Source organism: Frankliniella occidentalis, unplaced genomic scaffold, assembly GCF_000697945.3.
Source record: "Frankliniella occidentalis isolate FOCC.00 unplaced genomic scaffold, Focc_3.1 Scaffold137, whole genome shotgun sequence".
Lineage (NCBI taxonomy): Eukaryota > Metazoa > Arthropoda > Insecta > Thysanoptera > Thripidae > Frankliniella > Frankliniella occidentalis.
The window spans coordinates 570,767-588,632 of NW_026267264.1; the positions used below are offsets into that span (position 1 = coordinate 570,767).

Below are 17,866 nucleotides of genomic sequence, written 5' to 3' on the forward strand. Positions count from 1 at the left end.
GCTGCTGCTGGTGCTGCTGGTCCTTCTGCCGGTCGGCCTGGTGCTGAGGCATGGCCCCGCGGCTGTAGTGGAGGGAGGCCGCGGACTCTGCCATGGCGAGAGAGCGCGACATCTGCTGGTGCACCGCGTCCATGGTGGAGGCGGAGGCAGCGCCAGAGGGGCTCGACGTCAGCGGCACCACCATCACGCTGCCGTCCGGACCTTGCTGCAGACTGTACTCGTACGGGGAGTAGGGGTTGCCATCGGCATCACGCAGCGACTGCAACAGAAGAGGGCACAAGTCAGAAGATGCCACACGCAAAAGAAAGCAACCTCTCTCTCAATCAATCTGAGAGGTTTACAAGTTTGAGTAAAAACTTACCGAGAAGACATGCCTGTAGAGCTGACTAAACTTGTCCTTTGAATGTGCAGTCTCCCTGGTGAGGTAGTCATGCTCCCGAAGAAGCTTTTGCTTTCTGCTGCGCATTTGCTGCACTTCATCAGCAAGCGTTACAATCTGATCCAACTTGCGTTTTCGGCAATTTTGAGCGGCAACCTAAAAAGTTGGTAAACAAAATTTATGAGGAAAAATTGAAATTTTCAAAATGTTACAAAAAAAAGTAGCCTGGGTAAATTTTTGACTGACCTTGTTCTTGCCTCTGCGGCGAATGTCTCTGATGAGAGAGAGCTGCGGTTCGCTCAAGTCATGCTTCGAAAGCCTTTCGTTGAACTCGTCCATGGGGAGGTTTATAATGTCGTCGACGGTCATGGGCACGTTGAGGGCGCGGGCGCGCTTTTCATCCCTCGACAAGTGAGCGTCGTCACTCTTGCGGGCTGAAACACACGTGAACAAGACCCACTCGTAAAATAAACCCGCAAGGTAAAGAAAGAGAAACGAAAGCACAAAGGAGAGGATGTTGTAAACTTACAGTCCTTGGACCTGTGCTTGTCCCTCTGCGGAGGTCGCTGGATGGCACCACTGCTCTCGGGTGGGGGAGGCAAGTGGTAGGTGTGGTTGTGGGCGACAGGCTCCATGGGCGGCCGGGCTACATCACAAAAAAAAATGTTTTGAAACATTTTCAATTTTTTTAAAAAACTGTTCATTGAAAAGAAAATCTATGGACATCTTCGGGAATTTGCGGTTAGTTGGCTAGACTGTACCGCATGCATGCGTGCTGACAGGTTGCCTACTCGCTTTGAGGCGTGAGGGGTCGTCCAGAAAGTACGTCCGGTTTTACTCAGATTCATTAGGAGGATTACAGGAGCTCGGCGCCTGCGAAACTCAGGGTAGGCCGCCCCGCTGTACACGCGTGCACTGCAGCCACGATGTTGCCTACCCATCAGGCGCTAGGAGAGCTTTCGTGGGCTATGCTTATCAGTTGTCAGTTGCGCAGCGGCAACGACGGGCGTACTTTCCGGATGCTCCCTAGAGCGCTATGGTGAGTGACGGGGTGGGCGACACACCCGCACGCTTACATGCGCGTCGCATGCAGTAGCAGTACAGGCTAGCAACGCACGCGTGTTAATGTAGCACAGTTGTAGGTGTATGAATGCCCATTTGGACACGAAAGGGAGAAAAGATGTGAGTTTTCCCTTTGAAATTCACACACCTGTGTTTGCATGTGTACGAATGTCGTTCACACACGTACAACTGTGCAACATTCACACACTTGGGTTTTCGGTGTGTCTTACTAAAACAAAAGTGCAGAGGCTGTTCACCCAGAAAATCGTTTCCTTGAAAAAATATGAGGAACTTTCACCTTGCACCAAAGAAATTTCCAAAAATATTTTTCTTCAAATCAAGAATTATTTTTGTCAAAAATCAAGGGAAATTTTCCCTATGTTGTTTTAAGGTCAATTTGCTCGATTCGGGCACGCACCTTTCATTGAAATTCAGGGAAACGATTTCCTGGGTGTGAGTATGGGAACACCTCGCACACAGTCTGTTGGACCTACCGTGGTGCTGGCGGGGGTACTCCTGGCCGTAGTAGCCGAACTTGAGCTCGTGCGCGCGCAGCTCCTCGTCCTCCATGGCGAGCGGCGAGGTGAAGGCGGAGGCGCCGGAGCCCGGCACGGTCAGCCCGGACGCCACCGAGCCGTTCATGGCGACGGGCGCGGGGGCCGCGTGCTGGGCGGCGCCCTGGGGCAGCGCGCCGGGCACGGGCCGCGACGACTCGCCGAAGTCCAGCTTGAGCGGCATGGGCGTGGCCATTGACGGCGGCGGCGGGCCCACGGGCAGGCCTCCTGCAAGACAAAAGAGCCCCGTCACGCACTCGTCGACTAGCGCCGTTGGAGCGGCGCGCCGGGCGGCACCTGCTCGCCACGCGGGGGATCACTGAGCAGCAGCAGCAGCCCTTCCACGGCCCGATAACAGCTGGTAATGGGCCTAGCCTAGAGACTAAGGGCGGGACAGCTCCTCCGAGAGGGGGCCTCAACTCTCTTGTGTAGTGTGCACACCAGATTACCATAAGACTGCTAGATTGCTAGACGAATATTTGGCTGTTTGGACCTAAAATGACGTAAAACTAGCCAAAACGCATAGTGATTCTATCCTAATGTAGGCAAAAAGTATGACATTTGGACCCGATCCATCTGGAGATTGCCTGTACACCAGATTGCCGGAGTTGAGGCCCCCTCGAACTCCTCACTGGTGAGTGGCCGCTATACATCCGGTCCTTGACCGGAACCAGAGAGAGCGTCACCGGAACTCCTGCTTACTACAGCCCAGAGCCCTGCAGCGAGCGAGCATCGGATGTCTACATGGCGTCCGAAAGCGGTAGTGTGAGTGAGAAGCTCGCGAAGCTCCCTCTTACTCCAATCGCTTTCGGACGTCATGTAGGCATGCCGATGCTCGCTCGCTGCAGGGCCCTGCTGCTACAGTCGTATCGTCCTTGCGACAACCTCTCTTTCGTCCAAAGGCGGCCGATCAGCGGATCGCAGCTCCGCACTCAAAAAGTACGAAATGTGCCGACGTCAAGCAGCGTGATGCGGCACCTAGTCGCGCGCGGGCGGGCGCATGCCCATGACGAGCGCGACGAGTCTACTTCCCCTCCCCCTCCCCCTCCTCCCCTCCCGGACCGTGCGCTCGAACACGTACCGGCGGGCTGCTCGCCCTGGAAGTAGCGCTGCTTGCCGAACATGTGGTGCTTCTTCTGCGCGCCGCGGTAGCCGCTCGTGTACTCGTGGGGCGCGTGCGAGTGTGGGTGGGCGCGGTACTTGCAGTCCAGGTGGTACGGCTCCGAGTCCGAGCCGGTCTCCATCCACTCCCCGCCGTCCGAGAGGGACGCCACGCGCTCCGAGCCCATCGAGCTGACGGCGCTGTCGCTGGAGGCGTCCAGCCGCTCCTCGGTGCTGGCGCCCTGCAGCGGCGCGCCCAGCGAGCTGCCCAGCGGCGTGCCCAGCGAGGCGCCGGCGCCCGGCAGCGCGCCGCCCATCTGCACGGTGGGGGCGCCAGCGCCGTCCAGCACACGCAGGGGGTACATGCCTGCAACAGAGAGGTGCAGCATGTCCATCACTGAGGTAAGTCGCACTAGGGCCTACCGGAGGAGAGCGTGGTCGCGGATAACAATTTTAAAATCCGAAATTTTCCCCACAAAAAATAGACAAAAAAATTGTAATATTACCAGAAAAATTTGGAAAGAATTAGAGTTGTCAAAATAAAAAAAAATCGGAGATTTAAAAAAAATCTTGAAAAATTTCTCAAAACATTACTGGAAAATTAAAATCCCTAGTCGCGGACGGTCCCATTTGTCCCCTTCCCTGGTCATCAACCCCCCCCCCCTCCCCTCCCAAAGAGACAGACGAAACTAAGGGCCACATTTTAAGTTCCACCCGATGATGACGCTTCTCCCGCCTCCGGACCCATCAACATATGCAGAGGGAAGTCCTACCCCAGGCTCAACGCTCACCACGTGCTCAAGAAAAGGGTTCCAAAGTGTTCCGTCGACCCGGAGTGTGCCCGTATACTGAATCATACGCTCATCAAGGCTGGCACCCCTCCACCTGGCTCCACCCACCTCTCTCATTGTGTTCTGCCTTGCTTTAGATAATCGGGCTGATAAGACAGACTAATATTCAGCATCATGGACTGGTTGGTCAACCCGGGCATGACTTGCGCTGCAGGACACCCTTCACTGATAAAAGTTGTGGAACAATACACACTGACAATGTTCAGCAGCATATAATAGGCACGTAAACACGAAAACACTTGTAACTTAGAATTTTAGTTTTTACTATCCAAAACCATGTGAATAAATTATGAATGATAAATTGTCAAAACAAATTTGCATGACCGTTAAGTCGAGGTAAATGGTAACTAGAACTTTGTCGTCAGTAAAATTATGAATCATTCACTGAGAATTTTTTACTGTAAATTATTTATAATTTCACATGGCTGAAATCTTACTAGTTGTCTGGAAATGAGAAATCAGTACTGAGATACCGACCGCAAGTCTAAATCCTTGTAGTGGTCGAACTCCATGTACCTATTGACAATAATCCCAAAGGGACGAGGAAATGGGCTCGGAAAATAATCAAACTTACGATGTGCGCTCGGAAAGTAAACTATGAGAACCAGAAGAAATTTTATGGATGCCCTACGTACTGATTCTATATTTTGTTCTTTTCTTGGGGGGGGGTGTCGGAGGTGTAGTCTCCGTCTAGACGACAAACACGATAATGACAAATACAACGCATTCAGTATGTACTCGTTGAAAGACATCCCTATCAGTTTTGTAGAAAAGACACCTCGTGTCAAGAGCGTCTGACCCCTCTCCCACCCACGCACCGCACAGTCGAGTGTAGCTCATTCAAGACGACGTTGTTGTCGTGCGAAGAGTACTATGTACCCTAGCCCTGCCTGCCCTGCGGCATGCCCCTCGCCACACACACACACACACGCACACTTACACTACTACACATAGACAGACACACGCGCTGAGTGCCGCTGAGTCACGGTGTGCGCCGTCTGTCGCTTATCGCCCAGGGTGGGGGACTTTACACAGCCCTTGCGGGTTAACCGTGTTGCTCTCCTTTAGTTAGTTATTGTTGCTCCTATAGTTATTATTGCTCATAAACGCCCTCGCTCGCCACCGAGGCCGCCGAGCCCCAAGCGGGTTGCAGGCAACCCTGCCTGACTGCACGCGTTGCAGAACAACAACCAAGGGCGACCACTACTGATCACAAAATCGATTGTGTACGAGAAGTTCAGACACAACCTCCATCATAGGCACATAGCACGGATTTAAGAAAAGAACCGAGAACGCGATCGAAGGCATTTTATCTCGTAGGTTATGGTGCTTTGTTTTTTGTTTCCCACTACACTCCGCCACTCTGGGAAAATGGTTGAAAGTTCTCTGAAGAATACAAAACTCTGATTCGACAACCAATCGTAAATTCACAAAATTCGTGTGTGAATTATTTAATATGGAAAGAAAAGGAAAGCTATTCCCCAGTGTTCTAGTGGAGCCGCGCCAACTCTTATCAAGAAGCCCTAACGGAGGCGCGCGAATCTCTCAATCAACAAATACCGCCGCGCTCGCACTCACTACGGCTGACGCGCTAGGACATACGTGCGACAACTTCTCCTTATCGACAGCGAAAAGAAAAGAATTATTGTTCTCAGGAGACGGGCGGCAAAAAGCGTGGCGATCGTGACAGAGAGAGAGAGAGAGAGAGAGAGAGAGAGAGAGAGAGGGGGGGGGGGGGCAGCAGCAGGTGGTCGCAAACAAGGGCCCTAACATCGAAAATGGTATGCATTTGAACGTCATCGAATAACTAACCTGGACACTAACACTAAAACAATATTGTAACACATTTAGATCACTATATTGTGAATAAATTACACACGCTGTGAAAAAAACGCTGCTCAAATTATGCATCCAATTATTAATGCAAGAGGTCCATAGTCAATTACAAGGTTGTTCTTTGAAAAATTGTGGAGTCTTAAAATGAGTACCTGCATCATTATTCCATCAGGTGCAAAACAACTTCGCAAAAATGCACCGCATATCAGTTTATAACGGATGCGATAGGATTGTAAAAATCATATATTGCCCCGCTGCAACATACATTCGTGTAACTTATTTAAAAAACCGTCGCAATCGGCTGACTGCGATCCCTGATAAACGTGGACTGACTGACGATGTGATAAGAAGAGGCAGCACGAGACCTCGGCCACCCCGGGGGCTTACCGCCGAGACCAGCAGGGCCTCCAATGAAGCACAGCAAGTACTTTGTCGCGGGGATCGTCTGGGGCCGGCCCCAGACGAGGCCGGGCGCCTCCAGGAGGGCGCGGTGGGGAGAGGACGACGGCGAGCATGAGGAGGACGCGAACGGCCCGAGCGGCGAGGAGGCAGGGGTGGCGGCCGAGGCCGCCCTCGCGGACCTCGCGGGAGACATGCGGACCGGACGGACCGGACGGTGCGCCGCCGCGCGGGCAGCCCTGGCAGATACTGGCGAGTCATGGCGGCGGCCACCCGTCTCCGCCCCCCCGCGCCCCGCGGCGCCCCGGGCGGGAAGGGGAGGGGGAGAAGAAGCGGCCTGTTCCCTCTTCGGTGCATTAATATGCCCATACACACGGGTCATTAAGTAAATAGTGCAATTTAATTGAGAAAGCCTGTTGGTAAAAAATGGCCGTTAACAATTCTTTGCAATTTTGTTCCTAAAACGGGGCATTGTTTCTCTGCACATCCAGACAGGATACACAAAAAGAAAAAGATGTCCATTATTCTTTCTAATTTTGTAAAAAAGCTTAACTAACAAAGTTCGAACTTTTAACGATGTAAATTTTAAGTTTACGACTGTTTAAGCTGCTGATAAAACATATTATCTGCTAAAAATAACGTTTTAGCACCTGAATGGTCAGGTTAATGAGTAGTGTCTTGCGTCAAAGCGCACAATGAGGGAGTCACGAGCGCGTCGCTTTCCGAAGAACGACGGTTGTTTTCGACTCTCTATTATTTCACTAATGATTTAAAAAAAATTGCTTCTTATTATGAATGACGACCGTCGCTCAAATATGGTGCCCACATTTTAGCTCCAGTCGTGTTTTCCAGGGCTTTTCCAGGACTTTCCAGACTAAATTCTCAAAATTTCCATGACCATTTACATTGAAATATTAGAAACTCGTCAGACTTAACAATAAAACTAAATTCACGCCATACTAAGGTGGGAGCAACACAAAATTGTGTGAATTTCCACATTGTCATATCGGGATTTGAAAATTCATACCATTCATACCATAAAATTTAAAATAAACTTTTAATGTAATTCTAGAAATTCGATTTTTCCAGGACTGTCCAACCAAATTCCGTATTTTTTTTTTTTGAAGCACAAGTCAATGCATTAACATTTTCTATGCTTGATTCCCTCAAGCACTGTCAAGCTCACTGTACAAAGAACGGCAAACCATTATGGTCCTGTCTGCCCTGCCTGCAGGCCGATACCGATACCCCTGGCGAGCGCGCGCGGGGTACTGCCCACTGCGCGAGGGGTAGCGCCGCGCGCGTCAACCGCTACTACCACAATCAGCCCTTCAGGTCGACGTTGCAACCGGAGATAGATATTTCACTTAAAAAATCAGTGTGTACAAACCCCCGCAAAAAAATATGAAAGCGTATCCAAAAACCACAAAAAAACGTTAATAAGAAAATCTGAGGGAAATCAATAAAAGAAATCAGACAAATACTAAATGAAAATATCAAGAAAAATACAGAAATAACCGGACGTACGCTTGAATTGACCGTAAAGTACACCTCGCGTTGCACTGCACTGAGATGTCCAGAGGAAGACGTAACTGAAAATTGGCGCCCTTAGATGTTAAGATATTGGCATCCACAGAAATCGAATTTTCTGCGTTGATTTGAATATCTGCGTGTGTGTTACGAAATCGTACAAATGTTGTGGAGTGAAAATGACTCACTTGCACACTGTCATGTTATTCAAACAACCGTGACGTCACATTTGAACGACTATGATTCAGTCACATTGGTAAAATACTACACATGTCACATTCAATGTAACGCACTGTTAAAACCTTACGAAGAAAAACGCCAAATCCTTCGTAGGTACGAAGGATCTGCTTCGTATAAGGTTGTAACCTTATAAGGTTGTAATTGTGCGTGACAAAGGAACCTCCACCATGCACTTTAGCCCGCGAGGGCAGAGCGATGCAATGGCATCCTACGTTCCAAATAATGTGACATGGTATTCAAAGGAATGTGACACAATTCACATTATATTGAACGTGGCGCGTCACATTGTTTGACTAACAGTGAGTTGAGCAGTTCCGCCGCTCCGGAGACGACACTAAAGTGTGGCCTTCTTGAACGCATGTGTGATAGGACTCGTTGTGCCGTGCAGCTGATTGAAATCCAGAGGGGGAGGGGGGGGGGAACTTTATTTGCGCAGATGTTTTCCAAACCGTACGCAGCCAGTTCGTCTGAACTTGAAGTATCGCATTGTCATACTTCCTCGGAACAATTACATTGCCACTTAGAAAACTGACGCTCCGTTCCCATGGAAAATGGTTTAGGTCGACACTTTCTGAGCGCACCTGCCATGACCATGACGCATGGCTGAGAAATATTTCTAGGTTTCCGTAAAGTAGCGATTTTTGAGCGTAAAATTACAAATGCGCCTAACACGCTATATCCCGACCACGCAAACCTCCAATTGTAACTTCAAGAATCCAAACAACGACCCCATACAGCAAATTAAAAATAAACATCCCCCTATAATGCGCTGCAGGTGCGACTGGCCGTCGGTCATACTCACTGTCGTTCATCATGTCCATGAGCTGGAGGTCCTCGTCGTTCAGGATGGACGACAAGAAGCCTTCCGTCGTCGAGTTGAGCGGTGTCATCTGACTCATCTCGGCGCCCGACGAAGAATTCTGAAAATAATGAATTTTATAAAATTAAATCAAAGGCGAAGTCCAACGTTCCACTGTGAGAAATTCATGTGAGTGTTACAAGAAAATATTCCATGGTTTCTCCTGTAAAATTAGTTTCAAATTGTAAAATTCCAAGAACTACGTACGTCTCAAATTAGAAGTAATTCACTTGGCAGAATAGGCTGCCGTAAATTTACAATATATTTTGTAAATCACAATTGACAAACACAAAATATGTTGTAAATTTACCATGTTACTGTTCAGTTCACTTTGAGATTATGCATGGCGACGCACCTGGTAGTACATCATGTCGTTGTGCGGCTCCATCTTGAAGCCCGAGGCGGGCGCGCCGTCGCCCATGGGCTCGCTGCTGTTGGTCAGGTTCATGGACTGCGCCACCGCGGACCCCATGGACAGCCCCGAGTAGACGCTCGAGCTGTTGAGGTCGCCGACGGGCGGCGCCAGCGTCGCGTTGTGCAGCACGACTGAGCGCGCGGGCGAGGCCAGGGGCGAGGCGCCGGGGTGCGCGTCGTAGCCGTAGTGCTGCTGCGGCTGCGCCGCGCCCGCCGCGCCCGCATGGTGGTGGTGGTGATGGTGGTGGTGATGGTGGTGCAGCGGGCCCGCCGGCGCCTCGGGCTGCTGCCCGGCCGGCAGGCTCAGCAGGTTGGCCAGGTCCTGCCATCGCTGCTCCATGCTCACCGCCCGCCCGTACGGCGCACGAGCCTGCAACAGACACACATGGCAAGGTGAGTACGGGGAATAAAATGCACCTTCAAAGTGGGTAAGAACAAGCACACTCGATTCCAAACTATATTTCATCCCTTCATCATATGAAATAGTTTTTTTGCTCTCTTGGATTCATTCGTTTCCGACTAAGGACTAAATACTGTCTATGACAAATGGCCAATAATAACCAATAATAAAGGCTATTATGATAAAAGTCGCATGACACTTGCAATTTTTCCTAAACCTCACAGTTAGTAGGGGTTTACTTAAGTCTTCCACTGCTTTTTGTCCCAAATATCTCTCTACCGCCTGAAGGATACAAAATAGAGCGAAACGGACAAAATTTTGTGTGCTACCCGATTTCTATATAAATAACCATCAAATGTTCCGAGTTTCCGAGATTTACAACCGAAAAGGTTCCCTTTTTAGATATCAATGTTTAAATTGTATGAATTTTGCGAAATGTATAGTTTATATGTATGACAGAAAAGTTAGAACTCCACATCAGATGACGAATGAATAAAGTTCAGGACTTTCTAACTGAATAAACACAAAACATTTATAGTTACACATCAGGTGACGTGTACATTGTACACAGAGTATATCCTTTTATAATTTCTATCAACGGCATAACTCAAACAGTTCGCTAAAGCCAGAGCGCACAAACATATTAATACCAATATGTGCGAACAACGCAGTTTCAGATGGTGCTCGTAGGTTTGCTTGGGCGAGATTGTATGGAATGCTTTTCTACGAACAATGAATTGTATGAATCTCTCGCAAATTACTGCGCTTTATACAGAAACCCTTACACTTACAAGTGCCAACGCCTGCTTCAGTTCGCGGTCACACTCCGCCGCAAGGACCCAGCGTAACAAGGACTCCCTGTTCATGGCGAACAGGAGCCATGGGAAACCTCCGTTTTGGACGAAAATGTTTTGGAACACTAGTTGATCACACGTCTTGAACACACCAGTGGTGCATATGGATCACCAACCACTTCCACACAGGCTCCCGGAGACAACCACGCGCTTGGAGTCCACTTGAATAATTAATCACGGTCAAGGAATAGGCCGCCGCAGCAGTCTCCAGCGTGGAGCCGAAAGGCACCGTCCAGACACAGACACGTCACCGTTCCAACCGCGACAGTGAGCCACGCGACGCCTCGGGGCCCGCGGTACCACGAGCGCACTGCGCCCTTGTGCCTCCGGCGCGCGGGACGCTGCGGACCACTCCAACTCGATAAGGGCGAGGACCGAATCAGGGGGAATCAGACGTCGAAGCGCGAGAGACGCCGTGATGAGTCGAAATGAATCGGGAGCAACAGGTGGAGGAGCCACCGCTCTAATCAAACATGACGCAGCACGCAGCCGGCACCTACTAGAGACAAACAAAGGGCCGACGTTTAACCCTTTGGCGATAGGCTCGGGATTTGCTGGTCAGTTGATCCCCTCCACACGGTAAAAAAAGTCTCTTGTATTTTAAAACCTGGTCTTGGATTCCATTGGCGTTCTCCAAAAGATCCAAGGCCGGGGTCTTCAAATGCGAGAAACGAGAAAAAAATTAGTTATCTATTTCAGCACAATGTTTGCTAGGAGAACTAACGTGTTTGTTGTCAGCATGACAAGGAAGGAGTTCAACTAGTACAACACATTTATTTGTTGAATATTCTTAATTCTTAGTTGTGAGAAACGAGAAAGTTTGTTTTTTGTAGCTAAATGCCCCTAAGCTCGTGTGACTAAATTTTACTTAGCTGTGTTGGCTGAGGCATGTTGTGTCCAGCAGCCAACAGTAACAACAAAATATGTATGGGGTGGGCCAGCTAAAAATTAGCTCTACCAACTAATCCTCGACAGCTCCTGCGGCTTAGCAGAGTTTGCTTATGGCAGCTTACGTCTATAGTCTGGTCAAGCGCATTTTACTAGCTATTAGAGCTACATTCTAAACATCAAGGTTGGTTTTCCGAGTTCCCACTTGACTGCTTGCTTTTTATCCCAGTCTCAACGCACGCAGTGGCTCAGAGCCTTCGAGTTGACGTGCAGCGCCGAAGGGCGAGGGTTCAATACCCACTTGGGTCGGTTCTAGTTCCTTGTCGTGGACAGTAAAAGTAAGGTAGGACGCACCCTCAACAACATTGATAGAACAACTGTCCAAAAATTTAACTTTGAACATCTATTAAATTTTTTATCCCGCATTAGTTTTACAGCTGACGTGATTATCTGCTATAGTAAACAGGTGCTTGGCCCTCACAGACAAAGATTAGCTCTCGCAGCTAACGCATTGCTTGTCACGCTGACAGCTAACACATTAGCTATCACAGCTTAATCATTTTTTCCTGTGTAATGAGTAGTTAGGAACAAAATCGTGCATCGAACGCGCCGACAGATTGATCTTAAGATCGACCCTATGGGCTTGCTGATTGAAGCTGGGAATTGCAACAACCTTGATTACACAATGTGTGGGAGATAACAACGTGCACTGCAAAAATGCACCATGAAAAGTGGATTCTTAGTTGAAGTGCGAAATACACTCAGTCGAGTGAAGAGCATTCTGAACTTGATTTGAGACCAATTTTACCCGTAGCCAGACAGATTCAAATTTCACACTTGAACCGCAAAAATATATCTTTCTGGATGTGCTTGGGAAATCTGGAACTCGAGTGTGATACAGTATAACAGTTGTGTGCTACACCTGTTATCAGGCGCGGATTAAGGCCCGGTCGACAGGGGGGTCGATGCACTGTCGGTTGCCTATTTACAGGGGTTTTGTGGCTTATATTGCCTACCCTTCAGGCGGCTCAGTAGGGACGATTTTTTTTTTTTGGGGGGGGGGGGCGATCGCCCTTCGCCTCCACCTTAATACGCACCTGTCTGCTATCTCATACTTGCAACTTAAAGACCACATATGAGTCTCACCAATTAACAAGTGTAAAACCACACGCATTTCACATTTAAAGTGTTGGACCATACGTGTCTCCCTTGTACAAGCGCGCTTTTGGTCTCACCATGCACATGTAAGGTGAGATTTTTATGGTTTTTTACTTGCAAGTGAGACATGTTGTGGACTACCAGTTGCAAGTTTAAGACGCAAAGTCTCTCACTTACAACTTACAAAGTATGAATTATCAATCAGTGACGACATAATTCTTCGCGAGCCTGCGAACAAATTATTCGGAGCGCAAACCAATTGTCGACCTGTCGACCTTAGCAAATAAATAGTTAAAAATACGATGATGAGGTTCCTCATAAAACAAATGAGAATTCTACAAAAAGAAACACAGAATTCAGTTCTGTTTAGTTTCAAGTTTCTCATGGCTAAAACAAATAGATTGAACAGTCTCATAATAAAGAACCGGGATACTGGAAAGTCTTACAGTTTAAACAGGTAGATTTTAACCTCGCAGATAAAACTGATTTCTAGTGATACGGTACTCTGATCAGCCAAGTGTGCAACAGTTTGGAACTTGCAAGTGAGCAACTCCAAGTTGTGTACCTGAAACTGGTCAACTTGATGGTTGTACACTTGTAAGGGTACTCCTCTGTTCAACACTTTTTACACATTACGCGTCCTAATATGAAGGAAGTGGTGCAACAGAGGACTTGCAACCAGAGAGCCGTTCAATTTATTCGACCAAAACACCAAATCAGAGTCGCAGGAAGCAAAACTTAGCTAATGAAACCAACAACGAATTAGTACCTTCATTCTTAACAAAATTTGGTCAAGTCTACACTGATAAATAAAGTGTACAACTGGCATGCACATGGCAATGTTTTACTCTATGATGGCCACTCTTAAGTGTTGGACGGAAAATTGGAACACTTCAAAGTGTCCATAGCTATGACAAAACCCAGAGTTGCACAGTTTTAGGTGTGCAACTTTACTGTTAGCAGTCTTTAGCTGCTTTTTAGTATTTCATATTCAAACACTTACATGTGTGCAACATAGTACAGTATTGAGCACTTGCATGTGCACCCCAGTTTCACACTGCATTTATCAGTGTATCAAAACTAAGGTAATTTGACTAAATGTTTTTATTAGCACGGTTAATATCCAGCCCACCGACCCAAAATTTCGTCGGTCCTGAATTAGGTCGCCTGAACTAAACGGTTGTATGAGTGTGCAGTGCTCGTTTACTAATTCAAATCTACGAAGTTGAACATTTCATGGTGACTTCGACATCATCAGTGCCGTTCTGCACTGAAGCGCTCCGCTCAGTTGCCCTTCACAAATGCACCACGGAGTGGAGCTGTCGTTTTGTCACACTGCGCACGCGCCCAAAAAGCGGCGGCGGCGGCGGCGCGCGCGCGTATCCCGCTGCGGCAGGTGCAATAAACCATCAGCAGCAGCAGCAAGTGGGTCACCACCACGCTGCTACCATCACCACCGCCGCAACCACCACCGGTGCGATACCCGTTGTTGCTTTATTTCGCCCATTTGTACAGCAGACATCAAAGTGCCACGCTTGATTAGGTGCTCCGTCATTTTGTTTTACGGCCGCCAGAGGGGAAGGGGGGGGGGGGACCCGCACGGCACCGGACGGCACGGCCCTTTGCCATCAGGAGCCTACCTCTACCCCCCCCCCCCCTCTCATCTAATGGATGGATCGTCAACGCAGCAGGGAAAAGGGAAGAACAACGGCCCTCGCGAACGTGCCCAGTATAACACATTGTCGTCGGATGAGGCTACTGACACTTTGGGAGGGGCGCCTGCGGCACGCGCCCAGCTCCGGGGCAAGCAGCACAACAAAATATACAAAAATGCAAAAACTTGCACTGGAAGTAAATTCTAAAAGCAGTTTCTACAATCTTAAAAAAAAACAAAAACAGGAGCATGTCCTGGAAATTTTTGAAAACGGGTATTGTATAACAGTGCCAGCGCATCAGCGCATTTAGAAATAAAATTTAAAAAGAGAATCGGAAACTTAAATCTTTAGGTAGGCCTACTGCATTTCATGATGAGGGAAATGACAAATAAAAAAATTAATAGATAAATCCGCCAGTTGGATAGATATCAGTGTCCCGCTGTGTGAATGCTTCATCCCGCCATATTAACATTTTTCTACTTCTATCCGACACCATATCTTGGCCTACACCACCACCACGGACTCTACTACAAGGCACAGGCGATCCCGCACCGCCCGTTGAGTCAGAGGGAAGACCTCGGAGGTCACCTGCGCCTCTGCCGCCTCTCGCCGGGAGAGCTGCACACAGACGCGCTCCACTGTGAAAAATGCGCCTAAACGTTAGCAGGTAATATCCTGCGATAATTGTCAAGTTACAAACTCACATAGTAAAATTACAAACTCAAATTTGCTCAAAGTGATGAATTCAACTTCTAAAATGACGAAAACTTTTGACCAGGTAAATCGTTTTTTTTTTCGACGTTTTATGGGTGGTAAGTTCAAGTACAAATAATGAGTCTCTTAGAAAATTAACGATCGCACACAGAATGTACCATTCCGCAAACTAACTTGTGATAAAACTACAGGTATATTTACGAAGACAGTTTTACAGTGTCTGCACCTCCGCGGCCTGAGTCCAATATTGACCAACCCCCTTGTCCAAGCAGTCGGCAAGCAAAGCGGCCCCTCCCTCCCTTCCTCCCTCCTTCTCTTCACAGACACACGCACACTCACTTACAGACACACATCTAGGCGCGAATTCAGACACCCGAAAGACTAGGGTGCAGTGGCAGCAGATGGGAAACTTGAACGCAGGGCCGCACCGGAGGCCTCAGCGCGCCTCGCGCCGCCCCACCCCACCTCGCCGCCCCGCGCCACTCCGCCGTGTAGTGCCGTGGACCGGGATGCAAACACTGACGGGTCCTTTACGATGCGGTGACCCGGCGAGAGACGGCGCAGACAACGGTGAGAAGAAGCTCGAACAACGTTTAAGAGCATTTCAAGCCAACAGTGAGTTTTTAAAATGAAAGATTTCAAAAGTTGGTCGAATGAACGGCGAATACGACGTACGTGACATCACAGTGCGTATCGTGTACGACGAGTACAACTCAGAACTCAGAACGCAGGGACCAAACGGAGGCACTTTGCCAAGATTTGATGCGGCTTTCGTGGTCGAAGGCTCTGTGACAAGTTTGATGGTAATAGCTCTTTGGTGTGTCTCAAACAGCATAAACTTGCAGACGCATTGGGCGCACACGACTACCTAGTGCTCGCCAGAGTTCACCAATGCCTCAGTAGGAGCGGGCGAGGTTGACATTGACAACTCATTGTCTACGGTGAAACGCGAAAAAGATCTCCTTATATACTTCTGGGTTATGCGCCCGCAACAATAAAGTCACCACATATATGATCACCCCAAGAGTCAAGAGGAAAACAACGACAAGGTACTACTAGCACCCTCCAAAAATGAAATCCAATTCCTTTAATCAAATAGACACATTAGGCTCGACACGCTGCGTGGAGAAAGCGCAGCAGCGGCCAGGCACCTCAAGCGGACGGTGGTACCCGGAGGGAGGGAGGGAGGGAGGGAGGGAGGGGTACCGTATGACGCCAATCAATCCAGACAGGGCGGGGTATCGAGTGATTTCGGGTTAACTGGGGTCGAGTCACTCGCCGTACAGCCTACAGCCAGCCTCGCGTACGCACCTCTCTCTTTCTCTCTCTCTAGTCTTTTTTATTGAGAGTGCATCGCGCCCTGCGGAGAGGAGTGTGAGAGGAGTGGGAGGGAAGTAGAAGAGGAGAGTGAGAGAGAGAAGTCAAACGAACAAAAGAATGCGTCAGCGTACGCACGGTAGGCCAAATGCTCGCTCGCTGCCGCCGGGCTACAAGTACATCATCAACTAAAAATTACTAAACTGTAATGAGCATCTTCCGTGCACTATTTGCAAAAAAGAAAGGTATGGAAACTCTCAGAAAACCACCTATTATAAGAGAGCTAAGTAAAGTTATGGGAGGGGGAGGGGAGTAATTCAACAACCGGGAAACCACAAACCACTGTCAATTTTGAGGGGTAAAAATCACAGTAGTTATTGTGCCAACAATTTCATCCGGAAAGAAAAGCGCACTTTTACAACAGGGAAAACGCACAAGAAAATCAAAAAATTAACCGCGAACTGCGGCGATTGCTTCGAGTCCAAGCTCGGCGAAGCGCCCGGCGGATGATGGGTGACTCCCTGGGCGGACTGTACCGGCCGGGCCACGGCTGCGCGCATAAGGCTGCTGCCGAGCGTCGCTGGAAATGAGAGAGGCATAATCTATCTTGTTCACTCCGCCGTCACCTCTGGCGTCTGCCCAGCCCGGCCGGAGCGCGGCCGGAGCGCGGTTCGAGGCTCGAGCGCGGCCGGAGCGGCGGCTCTGCAGTGAAGGCCCGTGCTCCCCTTATTAGCACTACATTCGCACCGGGACCATACCGCCCTTCCCCTTCCTCATGGCAAAATAAATAAATTAATAATCACAGCAATTATTTGTAATTGTTATAATAAATGACACAACCAATAAATCACACATGTTACTTTTTCATTTTCAAGGGCGTGCCTTGACCGCCGTCAACCGCACACGTCCATCACTATCAAATCCTACTCCTCCAGCAGCGGAGGAGCGCCCAAGGTCGCCACCTCACGAGTGCTGCTCGCCAAACCAAAAGTCCGGCAACATCCTCTCGGCAGCCCACTCCCCTCCTAATGTTAGTTAGGCCCCCGGGGAGTGAGCGGAGCGGGCCGCCTGTCGAACGTCTTCATTACGCGCTCCGGCCGGAGGGTGCCCGCTGGAGGCGCCCAGCTGGAGGCGCCCCCGCTGGAGGCGACCAGCTGGAGGCAACCCGCTGGAGGCGCCCAGCTGGAGGCGACCCCGCTGGAGGCGACCCCGCTGGAGGCGACCCCGCTGGAGGCGACCCCGCTGGAGGCGACCCCGCTGGAGGCGACCCCGCTGGAGGCGACCCTGCTGGAGGCGAGCGACCCCGCTTGAGGCGCCCCGCTGGAGGCGACCCCGCTGGAGGCGCCCCGCTGGAGGCACCCCGCTGGAGGCGACTCCGCTGGAGGCACCACCCCGCTGGAGGCGACCCCGCTGGAGGCGACTCCGCTGGAGGCGACTCCGCTGGAGGCGACTCCGCTGGAGGCGACCCCGCTGGAGGCGACCCCGCTGGAGGCGACTCCGCTGGAGAATCTCCAGTGCAAAGGAAGACGCAGCAAGAAGAGCGAATCTTTCCGCGCAGCTCAGCCTCTTGTCTTGTTGGTCATTCGGAAATATGCCGCGCAGCGGAAAACTCCAGCGAACATAACAAAAGAGGCTCCTCATTCAGGATCCAACTC

At 49.7% G+C, this 17,866-nt stretch overlaps 1 protein-coding gene across 1 annotated transcript in view; it reads right to left on the reverse strand.

Annotated features, from left to right (window-relative positions):
- The window catches only part of LOC113211061 (segmentation protein cap'n'collar), a gene marked incomplete at both ends in the record, with an annotated part of 77,985 nt that continues 60,119 nt past the window's right edge, over positions 1–17,866 (reverse strand). Inside the window, 8 exon segments of the mRNA XM_052270757.1 lie at positions 1–259; positions 362–535; positions 626–813; positions 909–1,025; positions 1,936–2,223; positions 3,077–3,463; positions 8,755–8,872; positions 9,167–9,595. Coding sequence (XP_052126717.1) covers positions 1–259; positions 362–535; positions 626–813; positions 909–1,025; positions 1,936–2,223; positions 3,077–3,463; positions 8,755–8,872; positions 9,167–9,595 — 1,960 coding nt within the window.